The 19563-nt window shown below is 41.6% G+C and overlaps 1 protein-coding gene and 1 long non-coding RNA gene across 7 annotated transcripts in view; one reads left to right on the top strand and one right to left on the bottom strand.

Moving 5' to 3' along the window:
- Positions 1-2620: 2620 nt before the first annotated feature.
- Positions 2621-18246, bottom strand: crispld1a (cysteine-rich secretory protein LCCL domain containing 1a). Of its 5 annotated transcripts, none has more exons than XM_071485326.1 (15): positions 17998-18246; positions 17078-17420; positions 10753-10871; positions 9148-9280; positions 8913-9028; positions 8626-8726; positions 8342-8533; positions 7558-7618; positions 7403-7469; positions 7147-7277; positions 6972-7015; positions 6779-6851; positions 6598-6673; positions 6353-6486; positions 2621-3770 (listed from the first exon to the last, which is right to left on the bottom strand). In XM_071485326.1, the coding sequence occupies exons 2-15, from the start codon at positions 17336-17338 to the stop codon at positions 3719-3721; spliced, it is 1560 nt and encodes a 519-aa protein (XP_071341427.1). In that variant the 5' UTR covers positions 17339-17420; positions 17998-18246; the 3' UTR covers positions 2621-3718. The 5 variants fall into 5 exon arrangements, with proteins under 5 accessions (XP_071341427.1, XP_071341432.1, XP_071341431.1 ...); XM_071485328.1 differs by lacking the exon at positions 2621-3770 and adding an exon at positions 3777-4321 and having other exon boundaries at positions 17998-18154; XM_071485331.1 differs by lacking the exons at positions 10753-10871; positions 17078-17420; positions 17998-18246 and adding an exon at positions 9534-9724 and having other exon boundaries at positions 9135-9280.
- The window catches only part of LOC139625396 (uncharacterized), a 48458-nt gene continuing 38734 nt past the window's right edge, over positions 9840-19563 (top strand). Inside the window, exons 1-3 of one of the 2 annotated variants that reach the window (XR_011691878.1) lie at positions 9850-10028; positions 10762-10905; positions 17202-18108. This is a non-coding gene — a long non-coding RNA (uncharacterized lncRNA). Of the gene's footprint in view, positions 10029-10761; positions 10906-17201; positions 18109-19563 lie in introns of those variants that run through there. The other variant, XR_011691879.1, reaches the window with a different exon arrangement.

Genomic DNA, 19563 nt, shown 5'->3' with positions numbered 1-19563 from the left:
ACTTATTTTTTCTCCACCAAAGTACCCACTCCATCTTTGCAAAAACACATTCACAGTGTGGCTATGTACATGTAATATTTTTGGATCATGAGGGGAAAAAACCCACTCCCTGTCAAATTTTATGTTTTGTTCATCTGCCAAAGTAAAGGTTTGACAAGAAGGAACACAGTCATTACCACTGGCAACCATAACTTTTCACCTCGGTGCTGACGGCTTCCCTGACTGCATCACTGCTATCTGATTCCCATCCAACCATGGTAGGACAGGCGGCACAGGCACAGCACATAAACAAACAGGTGAGTAAGTGAAAAAATACAATTAAACCCAAATATATGGCACACAAACACACACACAAACACACACGTGCACATGCAGCACAAACAAATACAGAAGCACACACAAACTCTGTCCGCCTCCTCTCTCTCTTTCCCTCTCCTCGGGTATATATGGTTTCTTTGACACAGTCTGCCAGTCTGCTGCCGTGCAGTGCCACATTTAGCTCTGCAAGGAGCGCCAGACTGCAGCAGAGCAGAGCACACTGAGGAGGTTATTAATGGCCTTCCTTATTTTAAACGACAGTGTGAAAACACTGGTGGCACCATGCAGACCCTGCTAGCTGCAAGCTTGTCTTTCATCCCATCTGTCTTCACGGCACTCTCCTTGGTCCTAATGGGCCCGTGGCTGTCGCTGTGTCAGTTTACTCCTAACTGATATGTTGGACCTCTGCCTTAATTATTTGAAGTCAGCAACAATTTTTTTTAAACTAATATCATCCCAACTAGGTTCCAAAATTGCCCCTACAAAACTTAACGTCATGAAACTTGATTAAAAGTTGAGGAACTCTGCAGACGGTATTCCAATGTCATGCTCATAAAGGTGTCAGAATCAAAACATCACTCTGTTCTCTCATTCTTCAGGTTATCTCTCTGCCCTTTACTCTCTCCTGCATTCTCTTCTTTTCACTCTCCTCCTCGTCCTCTTGCCTTTCATTCCTCAGAGCCTCTGAGCGCCACCTATCACCGCACCCTGCTGTGAGTTTTGACACCTGTCTGATGTATGCCCCTCTTTTCTCTCACAGGACCTGGGCGCACATGGACGGCCTATCAATCACTCTGCAGCCCCTTCTCCCTCAGAGCTCAGCCAATCACAAGAGACTGGTTTTAATCTAAACATGATGTGTCAGAGCGTAAAATGAGCGCGTGCGTGACTGAGCAAGCACACGCGCATGTGTTTGAACATGATGTTGTTTTTCATGCAGCGTGTTTGTGTTTTTGGGCAGAATGAAGTAATAGAAGATGTCAGCCTCCTACAGACACACCAACACATACACAATATCTCCCTTTTCCCATGGTTCATGACTAATAAGTTGTTTTGCATATGTTTTGAGCATCAGCATGAATGTCGCATGTAATTTACCACGTGTGTGATGACATTTGCTAATGCAAATAGGTATGTAATTACTATTCCTGCACTGGAAAACAAAGAAAATTCATTTAACAAGATTGTATTTATATTGTGTCACGAGGCCAGTGGCTGTATATTCAACTCATCAAGATTTAGTGGTACCTGTCTGGGGAATAACAAAGACTGGCAGCTTGAATCACAACCTATTGCAGCCCTCCAGACATCATAATACTGTTGGACATCGATGTGGTGGAACCCATTATGGATTGGTCATTTCACTCCACTGCTGCTCAGAAGCAAATGAGGAGTGACGACTTCGCTCCCTGGTGATGGACTCTAAGAGGAAAGCTGGGGCATTTAAAATCAAATGCTTCCGCTCCCCGTGGTTTGCAGGAGTAACTGGTATGGATATTGGGGAAGAGGGGGCTTCACATCCTGAGAGACTTTCACATCAGTAGTGCAGGCTTCTTTCTCCCTCAAATGCTGCTATAGACCTGGAAGTCTGAGGGATTGGGTTCAGTGTTCATCAAACCCACAAAACCTACCACTTCAGGAGCTCCCTGAGGTACTTTGATCTTTGGTGTTTTGGTTGGAGGTTGTAGTGCATTGTTGTTAGTTTTAGTATGAGGGTGTTATGACCCATACTGATCCATATCAGATGAACTGATCCATATCAGATGAACTGTTCAAGGACCACTGACAGCCTTCTGTTAAAGATCTAATGCATGCAGCTTTTCATTTGTGAACTATTAAGAGAAGAGTTCCTGTCAAAGTCTACAGCTTCAGAATATTATTTAAATCTTCGTTTTCAAGAGATCACATTTCATGACTTTGCTTGGAAAAATAATCTGAGGCAGCGTGGTGCATGAGGCTGGGATAAATCAGTACAAGTAAACATGCTTCTGAGTTATGTTCACGTTGCTTACAAGAAATCTTCAAGAATAGGAATAAATATGCAGCACCATGTCCACCCCCACAGCCACCACGGGATTACAGCAGGAAATCCAATACTAACATCAGTCTGAAAGGGACATTTGTCAGATACTTGAAGCAGATGCTATTCGTTGTTCCTGGATGATTCATGTTTGAAAGGCAGCAGATATTGATTGTGATGATAAAACCTCATAAAATTACAATCAGTGTATAATGCAAAACGCCTTTGACCTAAGGAATATCAAAATGACTCTTAAATGCCACAGGCAAATATGTGAGAGAGTTGTGAAGATTGTAGTATTTTATTGCCAAAGAAACTTTTCCTAACAAACTGAGGTAGGAAAATATATATAATGCACAAAGAAACAGAGTCAACAATACAATGAATTGCCCATTATTAAGATTGCAGCTTGAAAGAAAGCTGAGAGCTGGTAAAAAGTATGAGCAGGTATATTTGTTGATTTACAATCACCACTCCCCAACATACCGCATGAAATAAAACTGTTGCACAGTATTGTTCCTGTTTATCAGGGTCAAAGGGAGATGAATAGATATGACCTGAAAAAAACTTTGGAGTAGCGGCATCCAGTAAAATGCAATGCGTGAACTCAGGCACATAGGTTTTCTTCAGAGAATGACAACTCTCAAGCATGAGTGTACTTCCCGACCTGCAGGGAGTTTTAACTAAACCACATTGTCTGCAAAAAAACAAAGAAACAAAAAAACAAAGAAAGAAAAACCAAAAAAAAAAAAAAAAACACAAAAAAACCCCCATCACACTGGTAATTACAATAACAATACAAAAAATAACATATAGCAGCATCCTTTATAAATCATATGTAAAGCATTATCATATAAAAATAAATGTATAACAATCTGTTCTCCAATCATTAAAAAAGTACAAAATATGACAAGACACCTCCCCAGAGCACCAGTAAAAATGTGCCAGACAATAAAAATGATATTCATCCTTAAGTGCCATTATTATGTTATATCATAGGATTTCAATAATCAGTATTCATACAGAGCTATTTGTTAAAAAGGCAATGGCACAAAGATAAAACATGTGTAATACTATTAACAGATATGTACAACAAAATGTTACTGTAGCAATCCATTCAGAGATATTTACAGTTCATAAAATTTTCTGCTAAGGATGACAAAATTAAAACTCCATGCTAGGGAGAAGAAGCAGATTCTTATTGTGTATGTGTCAAGTTTTTGTTGCTGGGTTTACACTGTCATGGAGACGACCCCTAACCCCTAGAGTGTAGCAAAGCCAGAAACATTTCACTCATTGAGTTTGACAACAGGGCTTGATTACCGCCTATTCAACAGCACAAGTGCACTTTCTGTTTGGCGAAGCCGCCCTCTGGGGCACTCAAATCACAGCGAACACCCGGAACGCCTTCCCTCCAGGAGGGTTTTGAAGGCTGCAGGGAAGAGAGAAACAAGAGGGAGAGTCAGCCTGGGTGTGGCATGTGTCAGATACAAAACATGTCCCAGTCTTTTGCAGAGAGACGTAGATGACAGACACACACAAACAGATAGACTTCAGGTTTTTACGGAGAAACGTCCGCGTCAGTGTCAGTGTGTTGTCTGACACTCTGATGACAGATTGGACACAAACAGATAGAGGCTGAAGCTCCCTGAGAAAACAGATAAACCAACCATTTTTACACAAACACAGGGGACTTCATATGTTAATCCAACAAAGACAGACATGTTGTGGAGTTAAAGCAGACAGATAAATGATGGGCAGATAATAACAGACGCTAGGCATCTCACCAGAGTGACAAAGATAAATGTGGTGGAGAGAGACAAGGAAGGAGAGGGAGAGGAAAGAGGGAGAAAAAGAGGGAAGGCCACAGAATAAGCAAAACCGCGTGTGTGTGTGTGTTTGTGTCTGTCCTCTACACAGGTCATGTTAAGAGTAGTCATTCTGCAGACTACAGAACAATCCAAAGTTAGTGCAGTTTAATATCTGTAAAAAAAAAAAAAAAAAAGGAGCACAGTTTATAGTATGTAGGTCACTTTTAGCTTTGAATAGAGGCTGGCACAGATCGGTAACCTTAATGCTGTTGTGAACTGGTACAGCAAGGATTCAACACATGCTCTCATTTTATTTGCATCAGCAGAGTCTTTTCACCAAATCCAAACTGACCAAACATTTAATATTAATAACAGTACCTTCCTCATTATCAATTCATCTCCTGATTCACTCTTCAGCATCAAGAAGGGCTACACACTTTATTTGATGCTGAAGGGCTATATGACCACCAGGAGTAGTACATTTCACACTCACATAACATAACGTTGAATTGGGTGAGTACTTTATTGCCTGGGTTAAGCTTCTTAACATTCCAGTAGCCACTTAAATGCTTGTTTCCTACTTTGTGTCAGCACATGGCACCAAATATGGTTGCATATTCTCTCCCCTCCTCTTCGTAGTAGATGTGAAAAAATGGTGGGATGATATAAGCAAAAATATACCTCTATGCCGACAATGCAGTGTTCTATTTGCAATCCCATTTCTACTGAAGTGCTTGCTCCTATTCATAAGTGCTTCATAGAGGGTTTTTCACAGACTATACAGACAATACAGGCCACTCTACATTGCCTAAATGGTCACTATGGCCTCAGTGATTCATGCAAAGGGGGGAACCACACTATTATACGGCAATAATAAAACATCATGTAACGTCAGTGGACATCCTGTGTCAAATCCTTCCAAGGCCTTCCCTATTTTCCATCCTTGAATTTGATGATACATTTTTAAGACATTTCAAAAATTTGGTGAGACAACAAGGCATGTTACCATCTAAAAATTACAGATATGTGTGGTATGTATTTGATATCTTGACTTAGTTTTTAAGTGGCTCTTTCCAGACTTAAATACCAGATAGTATCAATATCAATAGCCTGTAAAGGTATTCCTGCTACAAATAATCACACATTTCTTAAATGTCTGAGACAAATCACTCAGATATATATATATTTTTTGTCTTGGAGACATCAATAACATAAAATTATTCAACATCAGTCTAATTATAACAATAGACTACAGGACTGGAGTCTATGCAAAACAAGTTTCTATTCAACATAACCTGATTTTCACTGCCATATTCTTCTGTTTGGTGAGACTGCATTTGGAGACCAAATGTGTCTTTTTCACAAAAAGAATGGGAAGAGGCCTGACACAGAATCCATTCCCTCTTTGTAACCTTATCTGGTTTAAGTTCATCCAACATATCAGTGGGACTATGCGAAACCTGTCTAAAATTGAATATGATATTGGTCCCTTATGAGATCCTGTATTCTCAGTGCATATGTTTTGGCTTCTTCTTCTTTGTCTTTATCTGAGTCACTATATTAAGCCTTAGATCTTTGGCCATTTGTTACCCTTTTTGGCTTTCTACCAAAAAACAAACACCTCTCAGAACCTCATGGAGATGCACTCATCTTCTCTACTCTAATTGCCAAGCAATTAATTATCTTAAACGAGAAGCATGATAATCACCCTCCCATGTGCACTGCATAAGAGATGTAATGAACTGCTTGCATCTTGAAAAGATTAGGTCCACAAGGGAGGGCAGAGTGGATAAATTTCTCTCTACCTGAGAGCCATTGATTTCTCATTCCTTCTCTGAGCCCCAGCAAATTAACCCCTTCATTCTTCTCCCAAGATCTGAGAAAGAATGCTGACATAGGACTAGTAATCTCCTTAAACAATTAATTCTACAACGATATACCACACACCCTCTCATGTTAAATTGTTGGTTTTTTTTTACACCATGTGAAATTTGTAAAATGCATCCAATATAAGGTATTGGTCAGTATCTTCAGTGCTGTGGTTGCATGGAGGGTTTTAAAGTGTGAATAATATAAGAAATTTGAAGATTTGTAAAAATACCCCTGGTTCCCCTAAAAATGGCACTGGAACTCAGTATGTGTTATATTCCAGTCTGACACACACCGAACAATAATTGCAGATTAGCTGTGAGTCATCACATACCTCTCTGAGACAATGCCATTTTGGTATGAAGCAATGTAGTGTTTTCGTTTGTCCACTGGCATCACATCAATGTATCCACCCACACCGTTCCTGATGACTCCAGCGTGGACTGCTGCCCGGCATATGCTGGACTTCTACAAAGGAAAGGTAACATGGGAAATGTTGCTTCATTTATGTCTCTAAATTCATAAAAAAAAAGACATGAAGAGGTTTTTACAATTTCAGCTTCAAAAAGAGGGACTTACATCAGAGTATATTCCAGTGCCAATTACTCTGGATAGGTGAGGGCTGTCTTCCAAACAGTTTCTTGGGCAGTAAAGCCTAAAAAGAGAACAATTGCACATGGGTAATGACTAGAAATCACATAAAGGTGGGAACCTCTTGAAAGAGAGTGTCATGCAGGCAAACACACAGTCAGTTTCACACCTTGGACAGTGTTTTGCAGGCTTTTGGTATGGACACAGCTGTGCGACTGTGGCCTCACATGTGATGGCTTTGACTGTAGAAAAGAAATACAGTCAGTGCCAACAAACACAGCTGCAACTCAGCTTTTAATGAGCGATTTAATATGAAAAGTAACATATCTGTAATTACAGTGTCACATTATTTTCAGACTAACCTGCCACTCTGGAAACTGTGAAGGCATTAGCACTTTGATATTTTCTGTCAAGAGAAAACACACAACGCTGACATGAAACTACATTATTTTTCATTAATGTCAGTATTTTTACCAATTTTGCTATCAAATTTAATCAGCTTGAATTATATAGTCAATTATAACATTATTGTCTCACCCTAAAGACTGGACCCCATTCTTGTTGGATTTGATGAAAAAGTCCTTTCTGCCTTGTCTTGTTACATCCATCCATCCTCCATCATTATCTATGACACCAGCATGTAGACCAGCTCTGCACACACTGGATTGCTGCAAAAAAGAACATTTATGACGTCCACATCGCCCCCCCCCCCCACACACACACACACACACACGCACACACACACACACACAGACAACACAACTTTTGAACTTGCATCAACGTGTGTACTCACCATTTCATAGTATACTGTCCCAACTACTTTTCCTGTGGCATCTAGGCACCCAGCAGGACACTCGTACCTGTAGATTAATACAGAAAAATGAGGTGAAATGTACTGTATATGCCACTTTGTGTTGTTGATTTTAATATGGTTCATCTTAATTGTACCTATTGCATGGCGTTCCTTTACACTGATCTCGAAGCTTAGTGTCACAAGTCACAAGCTGAGCTGAAACACACAAACATAAAAGCCTTTTAAACACTTGCACAGGAAACAACATGCATGAACTGGCTGCTCCGATGTAAACGAATAACATCTAAGAGCCTGAGTTGAGTGAAACTCAGCGAGGCCTATTGTTGTGATGCTTCAAGAACCACAGAGAAGAGTTCCTGCCGCAAGGTTCAGGGTGGTCAGCAATACTGGAGGAAGCGTCTCAGCTTTCAAGCGCAGGCCCCTTGCACTGCGGAGAGGAAGCCATTTAAAAACCACACTGAGCCCCTCTCACCCCTCAAACCCTCTCAGCCAAGCCAAAAGCAAACACACACTCAGGGGATCATGCTAAAATAGACCTCCCCTCCCTGCTCCAAAGGGTGACTTGCAATATTAAGTACACTTCAGAAACTGTCAAGGTTAATCAGGGAGATGACAGATAAAGAGTACAGAAAATCAAGGCAATTTAAGATAAATTGCAAGAAAAATATTTCCGGTCAAAGCCTATTTTTGTTTTTTTGCAGTTGTTATCCATTATTGCTTGTTCAACACTGAGCAGGCAGTTATTTGCAAATTCTTTGGTTTTGACCCAATTTTGAAAAGCAGTTTTCCCTTTTTTTTCTCTCTATATTGTCCTATAATTCTTACCACTCTGCACCTCCCATCTCTAAAAGCAGATCCTACACCCCCCCATTTTGAGATGTAACTAGATCCAGAATAAACAGTTGAATGGCAGTTTACACATCTGCTGCGTGTTGACCACTTCATTCTTCTGCAGGTCCTCTGTGGGGGGCTTGGTGGGAGCTGGGGCAGGGAGACTGGGAGGCTCTGGTTTGGAGGCCCGGGACCAGGGCTTCTGCGGCGTACGGGGGGCCTCCTGCTCAATGAAGTTGTTTTCTTCCGTTTCCTCTTGTGGAGGATATGAACTGTCATCTTCAAGTAAAGTCACAAACAAGTATAATGAGCAAAAATTTCCACAGGCTTTCTTACTCTTACTTTTACTCTCTACCTTTCCTCACACATACCTTTGTAGCAGAGGTTGTCCTTGCAGCCACCTCCGTAGCTGGGGGGACAGGCAGAGCATGGGGTGCCATGTTTGTAAGGCGCATGGCCCCACCAGTTTCCCCTGTTCAGTTCACATAATGAGCGAGGCTTATTAAACAGAACACATACTACTTAAAGCTGATATTCCATACTGCTTTGCAAACCAAATGATAGTGCTGCACCAAAATGACACAAGGACAACTTGTCCTCTTGCAGCCTGTATCTCAGTCATGTATCTGTGAAAGTACATCAAAACAAATGTGCTTACTTCGGTGAGTAGTTGCAGACAAGATAGACGGCTTTGGCCCAAATCTGTCCCCACACATTCATGTTGTAACACAAGTTGACGGCACAGCCAATCCGACTGCTGGTGGCCCAGACCAGCTGCAGAAGAATAACAAGACAAACAATGAAACACAAATTAAAGCACTGATTGTACATCCTTAAATCAATTGAGTCTTCAAAATATACAAAGTGGAATGATCCTGACCTATTATAGATACCTGTGTATAATGAGTACAAACTGGGCCGGAGCATCTGAAGGGGCAGTAGGGATTACACTCCTGAGGGTAAGGGAAGGAGAAGTCTTTCACTTCATCATACCAGGCCTGCACATGGAACGTGGGTGGACGATACCTGGAGAGATAAGTAACCAATGACAACAATGTTCAAAGCAACATTTCTATTGTCTTACATCTCTGTTCATGTGGGAGTTAGTATGACGCATCAAAGCTGTTTTCTGCTTACTGCAAGTCCTCTTTCAACAACCCATATGCATATACATGATATCCATACAGTCGCTGACCTCTACGTGTTGGCTTATATTTAAATCACTGCTAGTGCAAAACAAAACAACCCTTGCAAATACAAATGGCAAATGAACACTGACACATTTCCTTTGCAAAGTTTATAACAACATTCTTCAGATGGCGTTTAGAGATACAGGCGGTTTGCTAGTGAGAAACACGGCAAGTCCTGGCTTCAAAAGTACAGCCTGTTTACTTGATGCAGGAAACGCATAAAAAGCGACAACAGAGCAGCAACAAAGCAAAGCGAACACATCGGGGTAAGACTGCCATTGTGCTGGCAGTCAAGCACTCGCGCTCTTTAAATACACCGCAGCGAGGACCGACACTGATTTGGCACCAGGTGTTGCTCGTTAATCTAATTAGAATCAAGTGGACGTCCTAACTGTGGAGTGATATGATTAGATGTGGAACAAGAGTCTCTCGAGTGAAGCGGTGCTGTCCTCGGACGCTCTGTGGGGGACGGCTGGGAGCACAAATGAACACACGAGCACATATGTAACGATGTCTGTGAAGCGTGTGATTCTGCTCGCGATACAACCAGCCTCAGTTGCCAGGTCGTGAAAGAGATACTCAAGGTAGGTTATATAGCTCGTCGCTTTGTTGCAAGTCGGATTGATTTGTCCTCTGTATGAATTTGTTGGTATTTTTTTATTAGAATGCTGCTGCAAAATGTACCAAGTGGTTTTAATGCATTTTACAGTGGTGATTGGTCTTATTGGTCATATAAAGTAAAAACAGTACACTCTGAAAGCAAGCTAGCCAACAACTGCGCTAAACACAAGTGCTAAGTCACTAATTTACATGTTATAGGTTACATTGTTTTTTTGTTTTTTTTTTTTAAGTTCACACACAAACAGAAATGTAAAATGACAAGCTGGGGTTTTATGGACAGTGTAATGATCAAATTTAATTCAATAATGGTGCTTAATAGGTCATATAAAGTAAATGCTCCATTTGTCAAACAAGCTATGAGCGCTTTTGGTAAACTAAAGTTAAAATATCTCCTAAAATAGTTTAAAAGAAGTTACTGTTTTAAATTATTTAAAATAACAATCTCAGCTAATGATGAATAGATATCTGTTTGACTTACCAGTACATTTCTTGTGCTCCTAGTCAGGTAAATGTTTATGTATGTAGCCTACTTTCTGTTGTATAACATTGCCAGGTGAGAGATATGCCTGTATGTGCTGGGTCCTAGCCAAATGTATGACTGTTGACTTTAAAAACCTTAAGTATTTTTTTACCCTCAACCTTTTATCAAATAAAAATGTATATATGCAGAAACTGTGAATTGTTTACCTTCCCCAGTGTGCTCCCAGGTTCTGTCCAATCTGTGGCAGTAATCCAGCAGGACCATGCTCCCACAAACACGTCTCAGCCCACTCCTCCGCTGTACGCTCCAACTCTGTGTCCCACACCTGCACAGAAGACAAGACGGCAAAACAAAATGAGGTAGTTATTGGATTATGTGTGGAGGAAATAAACTGAAATAAGCAGTGCAAGACAATGCCACTTAGATTGCTACTTTTTGGCCATGAGCTACCGGGACACAGTGGATAACTGGAGATCTTCACTTCTGCACAAGGTTCAGTTTTCAATAATGTGATGTGTGGTCTTATCTGAACACAAACTGAATGAGTGTTAGTTATCATGTGCCATTAAGTTAAGACTAGGAGCTGCTGAGGCTAAGTAACTGCACTGATTTCTAAACTAAATGCAGAACTACAATATGTTGACCTCTTGCTGCTGCTGTATAAGGAGCTTTCTGGCTTTCTTACTTCCCTGGATGGGTTTAAGATTGGGTGTTTTCAAAAAATGCAAAAGCTGTTTTTCCTTAATGTAATACCTTCCATATGTCTCTGGTGAGATGTCTGGGTGCAAGCTTTTGTTTCACTTTACTTCTCTGAATTGCCCTCTCACTCAAGTATGGCTCTGGTTGGATACTAAGGGATCATATTCCCATTCTGGGGTTTTCTGGGAATGCAAAGAGTGTTCTTCCTCTCTGCTGACCTAAATTCTACCATAAAAAATGTTAGAATAACACCAGCTGTAATTCCTCTGAAGGACACTGCATGTTCCTTTAATTGCACACCTTCACTTTCACCTTTGGAGTGAGATTTCTATTGCAACAGGTTTCTATAAGAAAGTTAATTAGTTTGCGTGTGTGTGTGTGTGTGTATAAATGCATGACCACATGTACTGGTATACCAATGCAGGTGTCAGAAATTTTCACATTTCACACATTGGGCTCTGGAAACTGTAGCCCTTCCCTCTCTAAACTCTCATCCAATAACAGACACTAAAATAACTCCCTCGCTACCACCACCTCCACCTCCGCCTCCCCCTCCATCGTCCATCACCCACTTTCAGTTCCACCAGAAACAACTGCTGTTCACTGCATTATTCCCGAAACACACACCCACCTAACAACAGGATGTCTGGCAATGCTGCAAATTAACTCTTACCTCTGAGCAGTTTCTTTCACTCTTTGAGTGGATGCATTTGTTTAAATCAACATCACCAGCAATATTGGTTGACTCACAAACAGTGTGGTATGTCAGATTTCAGGACAAAGCCCTGAAGACTTGTTACATAACTGGCACATAGAACAAATAAACAGCTGTAGGTGTGGAGTATATTTCTCATTCATCTCTACACCTGCAAAGAGGGAGTGTATCAGTGTTAAAGCCACCTCGTATGTAGTAGGCTGTGGTCTGTCTTGCACAACAATGATAAATGATGACTGACAGAGCGAGGGCTAAAAGAGGAATGAGAATTTGTTTGCCTGAAACTGTATCTCTGCTCAGAAATTACATCTGTTGGAAGCGAGTTGCAAATCAGTGTCAGTATGTCAGCACTGTCATATCTATTTTGTAGTTGTCCCTTTTTGCTACTACAACAAGCTAATGATGCTGAAACAGAAACACTGAAAAGATTTAAGCCTGGTCGTCATCAGTAGTAGCTGAGAGAACCTTGATTTCTATCCACATTATTTTCCCCTTCGATTTTCTCGACAAGTGACCTCCTTGCCCTATAAAATAATCAATGTTTACACTGATAAGCAGAGTGGAGCACATTGTATTGAGCTGTGGTAGCTGCCAAACGATCTGCAAACCACAGCACACAGGACATTCTGTACTGGAGCAGGGTCAAAACAGTAATGCTTTTGACCATTAATGAATGGTTATGGGTCTGAAAACATTTATCTATGACCACAACTACAGTAGGTTTCCAGTCAGAAATTACCAAAAATTCTGGCTACAGCATCTTGTTGAGGAATGTTACTGATTATGGGTTCCATCACAAAGACATGATTGGTGATGTCCATGAAGTATGTCTTAAATTATGAAAATACAAAAAGCACCTTTCCAGTTGAGGAATTAATTCCATCGTTTTCCAACTTGCAGAGAGAGCAGGCTCAGAGTGTCGACTGCGTTACATATGTTTCAGCTGTTCAATCTGGTACAGAGCGCAGCCGACTTGTCAAGCTGCTGTTTGTACAGTTAGCCCAGCAGGGGAGGCCTTGCAACCAAGACACCCCACCACCCACCCCAACCGCACTTCTGCTGGGGCCTGTAAAGAAAAACACCTCCCTTGCTAAAGTCTTTCAGCACTGTGCACGCTGCATTGTTTATTTCGCTTAACACCTCATTTGTGGTCGTTTTTCTTTTTTCCTCTTTCTTGGTCATCTGGTTGCATTCCAAAGGGTACAGAGGGGTACTGCCTTTGCAAGTTTGGGTTTCCTGTTCATAATCAATGGTGCATGCAGAGAAGAAGTGAAAAGAAGGGGAAAGATATGGGAATTGGAGAAAGTGAAGCTGAGAAAAAAGTCTGACAGAATAGAGGAGAGCAGGCGATAAAATGGTGTGAGGGGGAAGACAAGGAGGTAAAGAGCTGATTTAATAAGAAGCTTAAAGGTAGGAAAAGATAATAGTTTAAAAAAATACTGTGCTTGACATTTATAAGTATGTATGTCCTTTACCTGCCTAAACTACGAGTATACTGTCTGGTGTTGCATGTGTTCACTGTGCCATTTTTCATGCAGTGTGTCCCAGCCTCACATCAGAGCAGCATAGCCAGTTATTGTAGGCTGAACGTGAACAGGAAGCTGTCTCACTTAGGGACAGCATAAATGATTCGGACAAGTAAATGGTTGGGTTGGACTGATATTTTTCTGATATTGGGCTTTATTATATCTTGGAAATGATAAAAAATAACAATAAAAAATCCTATCAGCTAAAAAAAACCATAACTACCCCCAGAGTACAGCTGCACAAACGCAGTCTGTTTTCCACATTTCCTTTTCACATTTCATTAATCAATAATGGTGGCCCGTGCTTCTTGTTGTGGCAATCCAAGAACCTGGTGCTGGACACTAGCAGTGAGAAACTGAAGAAGAAGGCCTTTCCCAGCCTTGCTGACACATGCAACTCCAGACTCAGTGCTCTCACAGAGGTTTTACAGAAAGTTGTTGAGTCAGGAGTGGAGGGCAAGACTTTGAGGAGCTCCTAAATGCAAAAGACATTCCCATCTGGACAGGATGCAGGACTAAGATTCTGATTTGATCTCTGGCCATAGGGTTAGTAGTCCCCATTTTTAAAAACTGGAAGGTGTTTTCCAGGAGTGAAGTTATGCCAAGGACAAGTAAAGAAGACATTAGGAAGGTAAGGAGGAAGTGTTAGGCTTAAAGTTAAGTTATATAGGTTTAGTCTTCATGGCCATGAAGCTTAATAGATCAAGTATCTGAGGGTTCACTGGAATTTGCTAATTTGATCTACATGTGTTTTGCACCCCTGCAAAGTTTTATGACCACGTTCCCTGAAGTATTCACAGGAGGTGCTATTGAGAGACATTCATTGTTCGGTGCTTTTGGCACAATAGCTATGTTTACATTCTTGGCATCACATTAAGCATGTTCAGTGTGCCCTTTTGACTCCCAGTGGGATACACCTTTGCCTCCTCTGTCTGTAATATTCGTGGTTACAATGCAGCCAGCACAGGTGAGGCATTAAGGTGGCATCTTTGCTACTTGGGATGATGTTGTCCTTGTGGTTTCACTGAAGCATAGATACCATGGTATTCTGCTGCCGCTCTTTACATCTAGAGAAGCCGCTGGATGCGGATTGAGCACCTGTTTCAGATCTCCCTGGTTTTCTGGCAATAACCAGCTGACTGGAGACCCTAGGGTGGATCCAAAACACGCTGGAGGGAACCCATTTTCCCAACTTGCCTATGAACAGATTTTGCAGGAAAAGCTGATCCAAGTTGCCAGAACAAAAGATGTTTGGACTGCTTTGCTTAATCTTTTACCACTGGAGTCTGACAATGACTCTGTAAATTAATGTATTTGGCAATTTTATTAATCTAACTCAGTTTTCCTCAGAAGTGAAGCTGCCTAAATACTGTTTCAGATGCTTGTCCACATGACCATAATTAAACATCTTAGATAATGTTGATTGAAGGCAAATTTATTAGTCTAGACCTTAATTATTGTCCCATTGGTCTTCACAGGTTGTGAATCATAACAGCCACATTATCCAACAATAAATTAAAACGACAGACATTTGCAGCACAACTCTGAATCATCATGAGCAGAAAAATGTCAATACAGCTTCATCCTAAAGCACAAATATCACCACCACCTAAGTGCAGCCCAGCAAGGCCAAGTTAAACATCAAGGCAGGTGGGGCCCTTTCTCCCAAGATGCCATCTGTTTGTCTTACAGCACTTCAAACACTGACACTTCTGTGTTTATACCTGTGGGTCAACATTTGAGTGAGAGACAGAACCGCTGTCCCCCCTACTGAAGCTGCATTGAAGCTTTGTGGATCGCTACAGAGTGTGAATGCTGATCTGGGGAATTTTTAGGGCCTCTGTGTTGGATAATGACAGAATGGGAACGGAGCCACAGGGATAAGAGAGAGGGAGACAGGGAGAGAGGGTAAGAAAAGGAAACAGATGAAGGGGGTGGAAAGAGGGGGATTTGAATTGATGTTATCTCTGAGTCTCTGTGATGTTTGCCACAGAGGGTCACTCGGGTTATGGTTTCATACAATGGCAGACAATAACAGAGCTGATGGCCAAATGGCGATGTATCTGCACTAGGATTTGTGTGAGTGTGTGTGTGTGCATCTGCATGCATGAGTGTGAAGGGAGCGCAGAGGAGCATGTCTATGAAGTCTTCCAGTACAGTGAAGCTGTGAGGTTTCTGAAAGGTGACAGCAGTTCAACAGAGAGAGGGAAAATCTGAGAAATATGGAGCCCCCTTCAAAATAAAGCACAGAAAATGACTGAAGATTCACTTTACGTTTGACCTGAACAGTTTGGCATCTGAAAGATACTGACATCATTAGAACTGCAAATAAGATTTCAGCACTTATTCTTACAAGTCATTGTCTCTTACTGTGTGCCCCTTCAAAATGAATCTTTCTTTTCTCATTTCCTTTTTGGCTCACTTTTATTCAACCTCCTCTTCTTCTTTTCAATTATTTTGACACCTGTTTTGCTATTCTCTCTCTCCATCCATCTGTTTTCCATTGCCTCTCCTTGCAAATCTCCATCATCTTCACACCTCTGTTTTTTTATTTACCTATTGTATTCCTTGCTAACGTTCACTCTTTCTCTCACCTTATGTCCTCTTTTTGCAACCCTCTCCATATTTCACCCCTGGGTGCCCCTGCAGCTAAAAAAACTAGCCAACTGTAACAGGAGACAGTAGAAAGGAGCTGTACACTGCTGCCTCAGCATTTCTCCACTAGAGTGTGCCTCAACCAGAAGCCTGCCAGGCAGAGCTACACACACACACACACACACACACACACACACACACATAAAGGGTCCTCAAGTCCAACCTCTCAATTATACAATTACACAGTCCAGCAACTGCCCCCAGCACGAACTGTTTATTTGCCTTCACCATAGAATAATACTGCCTTTTGTTCTGCAGCTCTTTAAGAGGAGATGAAAAGATGATAAAACCTCATTATCCTCTGCACACTATTGATTTTTAACCTCCTAAGTGCTGTTGGTGGCAATGCACTGAGTCGGTCAAGCAGCACCTACACATGTAGTGTATTTGGAAAACTTCCAGATCTAACTTTTAGAAGGTGTGGTGTGTGTGTGTGTGTGTGTGTGTGTGTTTAGTGGGGGGTGAGACAGCTGGTAAAACAAGCCCTGGTGCCGTGCTCTGATTCTAATTGCACTGTGAAAAGTGATCTGGCGCTGTACACACACGTGACGGCCAAAGGATAAAGTCAAACAAATCTGTCGAGCATGAGTTAAAAAAACCTAGTAGTAATGTGATCATTGGCAAGTTGGTGGAATTCTTCTCTTCTGGCAAAACAACCAAAGTCACATGGGTGTGTGTTTGGGTTCATGTGTGAAGGTGCTTAGATGCTGGCATGCTGCTTATGAGTGAGCCAAGTGGGACAAGTGCCAGAGTGGTCTGGTGACTGGGTCAGTTCACTTAGCTATATGGCCCACAAGTGTGCAAAACTCTTACGGAGTTCAGAATAGGGTCAAAGTGTTTGAACACACATCAACTCCAGGAAATATAACTGCAGTACTTCATGGAAATCGATATTAAGACGCACAGACGACATCTCTGCGATCTCAATGCACCTACCATATACTCCATGTTGGAAGCAGGAGGGTAGACCTGGCCTCTGAGCTTGTTGTGAAGGTCCAGGATGAGCTGAGCGTCACTGTCAGTAATGGCCCTCTTCCCCCTCTGCTTGGCCTCCCACCAGTCCCCATCTTCATCCAGATACTTGTCCAGGATCTGCTGCCAGCCCGTGGAGTTAGGAAGCATCACCATGGAAGTGGCTGTCTGGAGGAGCAGGAGCAGGGACACACCCCTCAGCCAGCGCAGGGATACATGCCTCATCCTGGGAAATTCTGGTTACAGTGACGGTGGCAGTCCTCTCAAATTCAAGTGGGATGGGTTGGTTAAAGCTGTGTGCCAGCAGCTGGCAAATGAGCCAAGAGGAGAGAGCAAAACAGGATTATTGGATGGGCTGGAATTGGTGTTCTGTATCAAATTTGCTGAATAACTTTGGTCAATATTGAACTTGGTGAGGACAGTGCATTGGCTTGCAGACACTTGGTCTGGTGCAGAGCCACGGGTAAGCTCATGGGGTTCACTGAGGGTAAGCTGGCAGGCTGCAGATGACTAGTTCAAGTGCAGATGAAAGAAATCCCTACTAGTGTTGAACTTCCTTGAATATTTTACAACTTTTCTCCTAATTCAAGAAGCCGTGAGGAAAGCTTGGGAGCTGTTAAAAAGAAATGCAGCATTTCAAATCACAGCAAGAAGTACAGCTGTAACAAATGTAGCTGAGTGCACAGAATGATTCATAATGTAGGTAATGTAGCCACAATGTTATAGCCTATATATGTATACTCTCAACTTTTTGGTATGCATGCTGCAATGCCGACAGAGGTTGATATAACGAGCCAATACCTAATGGAAAAATTTGAAGAGTAATGCATATTGAAATAGAAATGGAGTGGTGTGATGTAATGTAGACTTTGGAAATAATTTACCTTTAATGAACTGGAATTGAGCCCGCTTCTTCAGATCCTGACAGATCTGGCTGTGAGAAAACTTCTGCAGCAAGAAGAAGGGAAAAAAAAAATCCGCCTTCAAAGTTGCAGAGCTCAGGTGGAGCGGGGATGACTGTCGCTGGCTGTTGCCATATGATATAAATCAAAGACGTGATGTTGTCGCTTCACTCCGTTTCCATCAGTTTGAAAGGGAAAGTTGGTCTGTCTTCTTTCGAGATTCTTCCACCAAAGCTGCTAAAGCATCACTTAGCCACATTTTATCCTCAACTTGGCTGCGCTTCCAGAGAGCCGCCCCTGACCACGCCTCTCCGAAGATGGAAACGGCCCACTTTCGTTCATGCCGAAAGACTTCGGTGCGCGTCCGGGATCGTGCGTGTAGTCTATACATTATAACATAAGCAGAGTCCTTTTTTTCTCTTCTCAGCGTTGTGCTCAGCAAGTTAAACTTGAAATCTTCTGACACACAAATGTACAGAAAGTCTGTATTCCCTAGCAAAAAGACAAAAGACAAGAGACAATGCAATAATATTCCTGCAGATACTTGTATTGTTTACTGTACTCAATAGTAAGTTTATATTGACTTTATTACTATTATTATCTATTGGTTATGGAACTATATCTTCAATATACTGTACCTCTACGATCTTCCAAAAAATCCCTCTTGAATGTTTAAAATCTAAAGCTTTATAGGCAAGTACTTACTTATATTTTTACCACGATATAAACATTCTGTATAAAATGTTTGTTATTCATTTTATGTTTCTTTCCTAGAGTAAGTAAGTAATTATTATAATTATTATTGTTTCTCTGCTCCTCTCACTTGGCAACTGCCTTTGGTCAACAATACATGTATATTAACTTAAACCAGATCTGCCTCCCCTGTGGGGCCTTGCAGCAAAAGTGGCCCCATTCTCCCAAGCCTAACTGTTCACAGGTGACTCCTTGGGGGGATTAAAACACAAACCAACCCTCTGTTAATTCCAAACCCTGAACTTGTCGTCACTGTTTCCTCTCCCTGGCTGTAACACAGCGTAAATTCCATAATGGAAACAGGCAAGTTTTGTCTTTTGTCATCTGGTCATTTTCACTGGTAGCTGTGGCACATGTGGAAACAGTAGCTAATCACCAGGGCTTGGCCCCCTGTACAGACTTACTTTCCATGGAGGGGAGACACAATTTTCTTGTATTTTGCCTGACAAACATAATAAACCAAACGCTAGGCAAGCCAGCATCGATTGTACTCTGTCTTCTCAGTGAATTCCCTTGTTTCCATGACTCCCTGATGTGTTTTTTTTTTTTTTCCTTTTTTGGCCCCCTGGCCTTACACATCAGGTGAGTCTTGGATTAAATAGACAGCTCTCTCTTCCTCTGTCTCTCTTTCCCTCTCTTCCTCTTATGTGTGGACATATTTGACTATCAATAAGATTTGTAAGAGTCATCTTTTAACACGATCACTGGAAGCTGGGGAGCATGTGAATTGGTAAGTGGGGTGAGAGAATAGGGCATACTGGTACAGTTAATACTAAACAACACAGTCTACATTTT

This window comes from Trachinotus anak, unplaced genomic scaffold (assembly GCF_046630095.1).
Source record: "Trachinotus anak isolate AG129_WGS33_773 ecotype Australia unplaced genomic scaffold, CSIRO_AGI_Tana_v1 ptg000009l, whole genome shotgun sequence".
In the NCBI taxonomy this organism is placed as follows: Eukaryota; Metazoa; Chordata; class Actinopteri; order Carangiformes; family Carangidae; genus Trachinotus; species Trachinotus anak.
This window is presented reverse-complemented; position numbering and strand designations above follow the sequence as displayed.

What these genes read in the sequence shown, in the direction of transcription:
- crispld1a (XM_071485326.1), bottom strand. Translation starts at nt 17,338, where the DNA reads ATGAGGCATGTATCCCTGCGCTGGCTGAGGGGTGTGTCCCTGCTCCTG. An exon ending in CTTCCAACATGGAGTATATG is followed by an intron (nt 10,872 to 17,077) that starts GTAGGTGCATTG and finishes TCTTCTGTGCAG; the next exon opens with GTGTGGGACACAGAGTTGGA. An exon ending in CCTGCAAAACACTGTCCAAG is followed by an intron (nt 6,674 to 6,778) that starts GTGTGAAACTGA and finishes TTCTCTTTTTAG; the next exon opens with GCTTTACTGCCCAAGAAACT.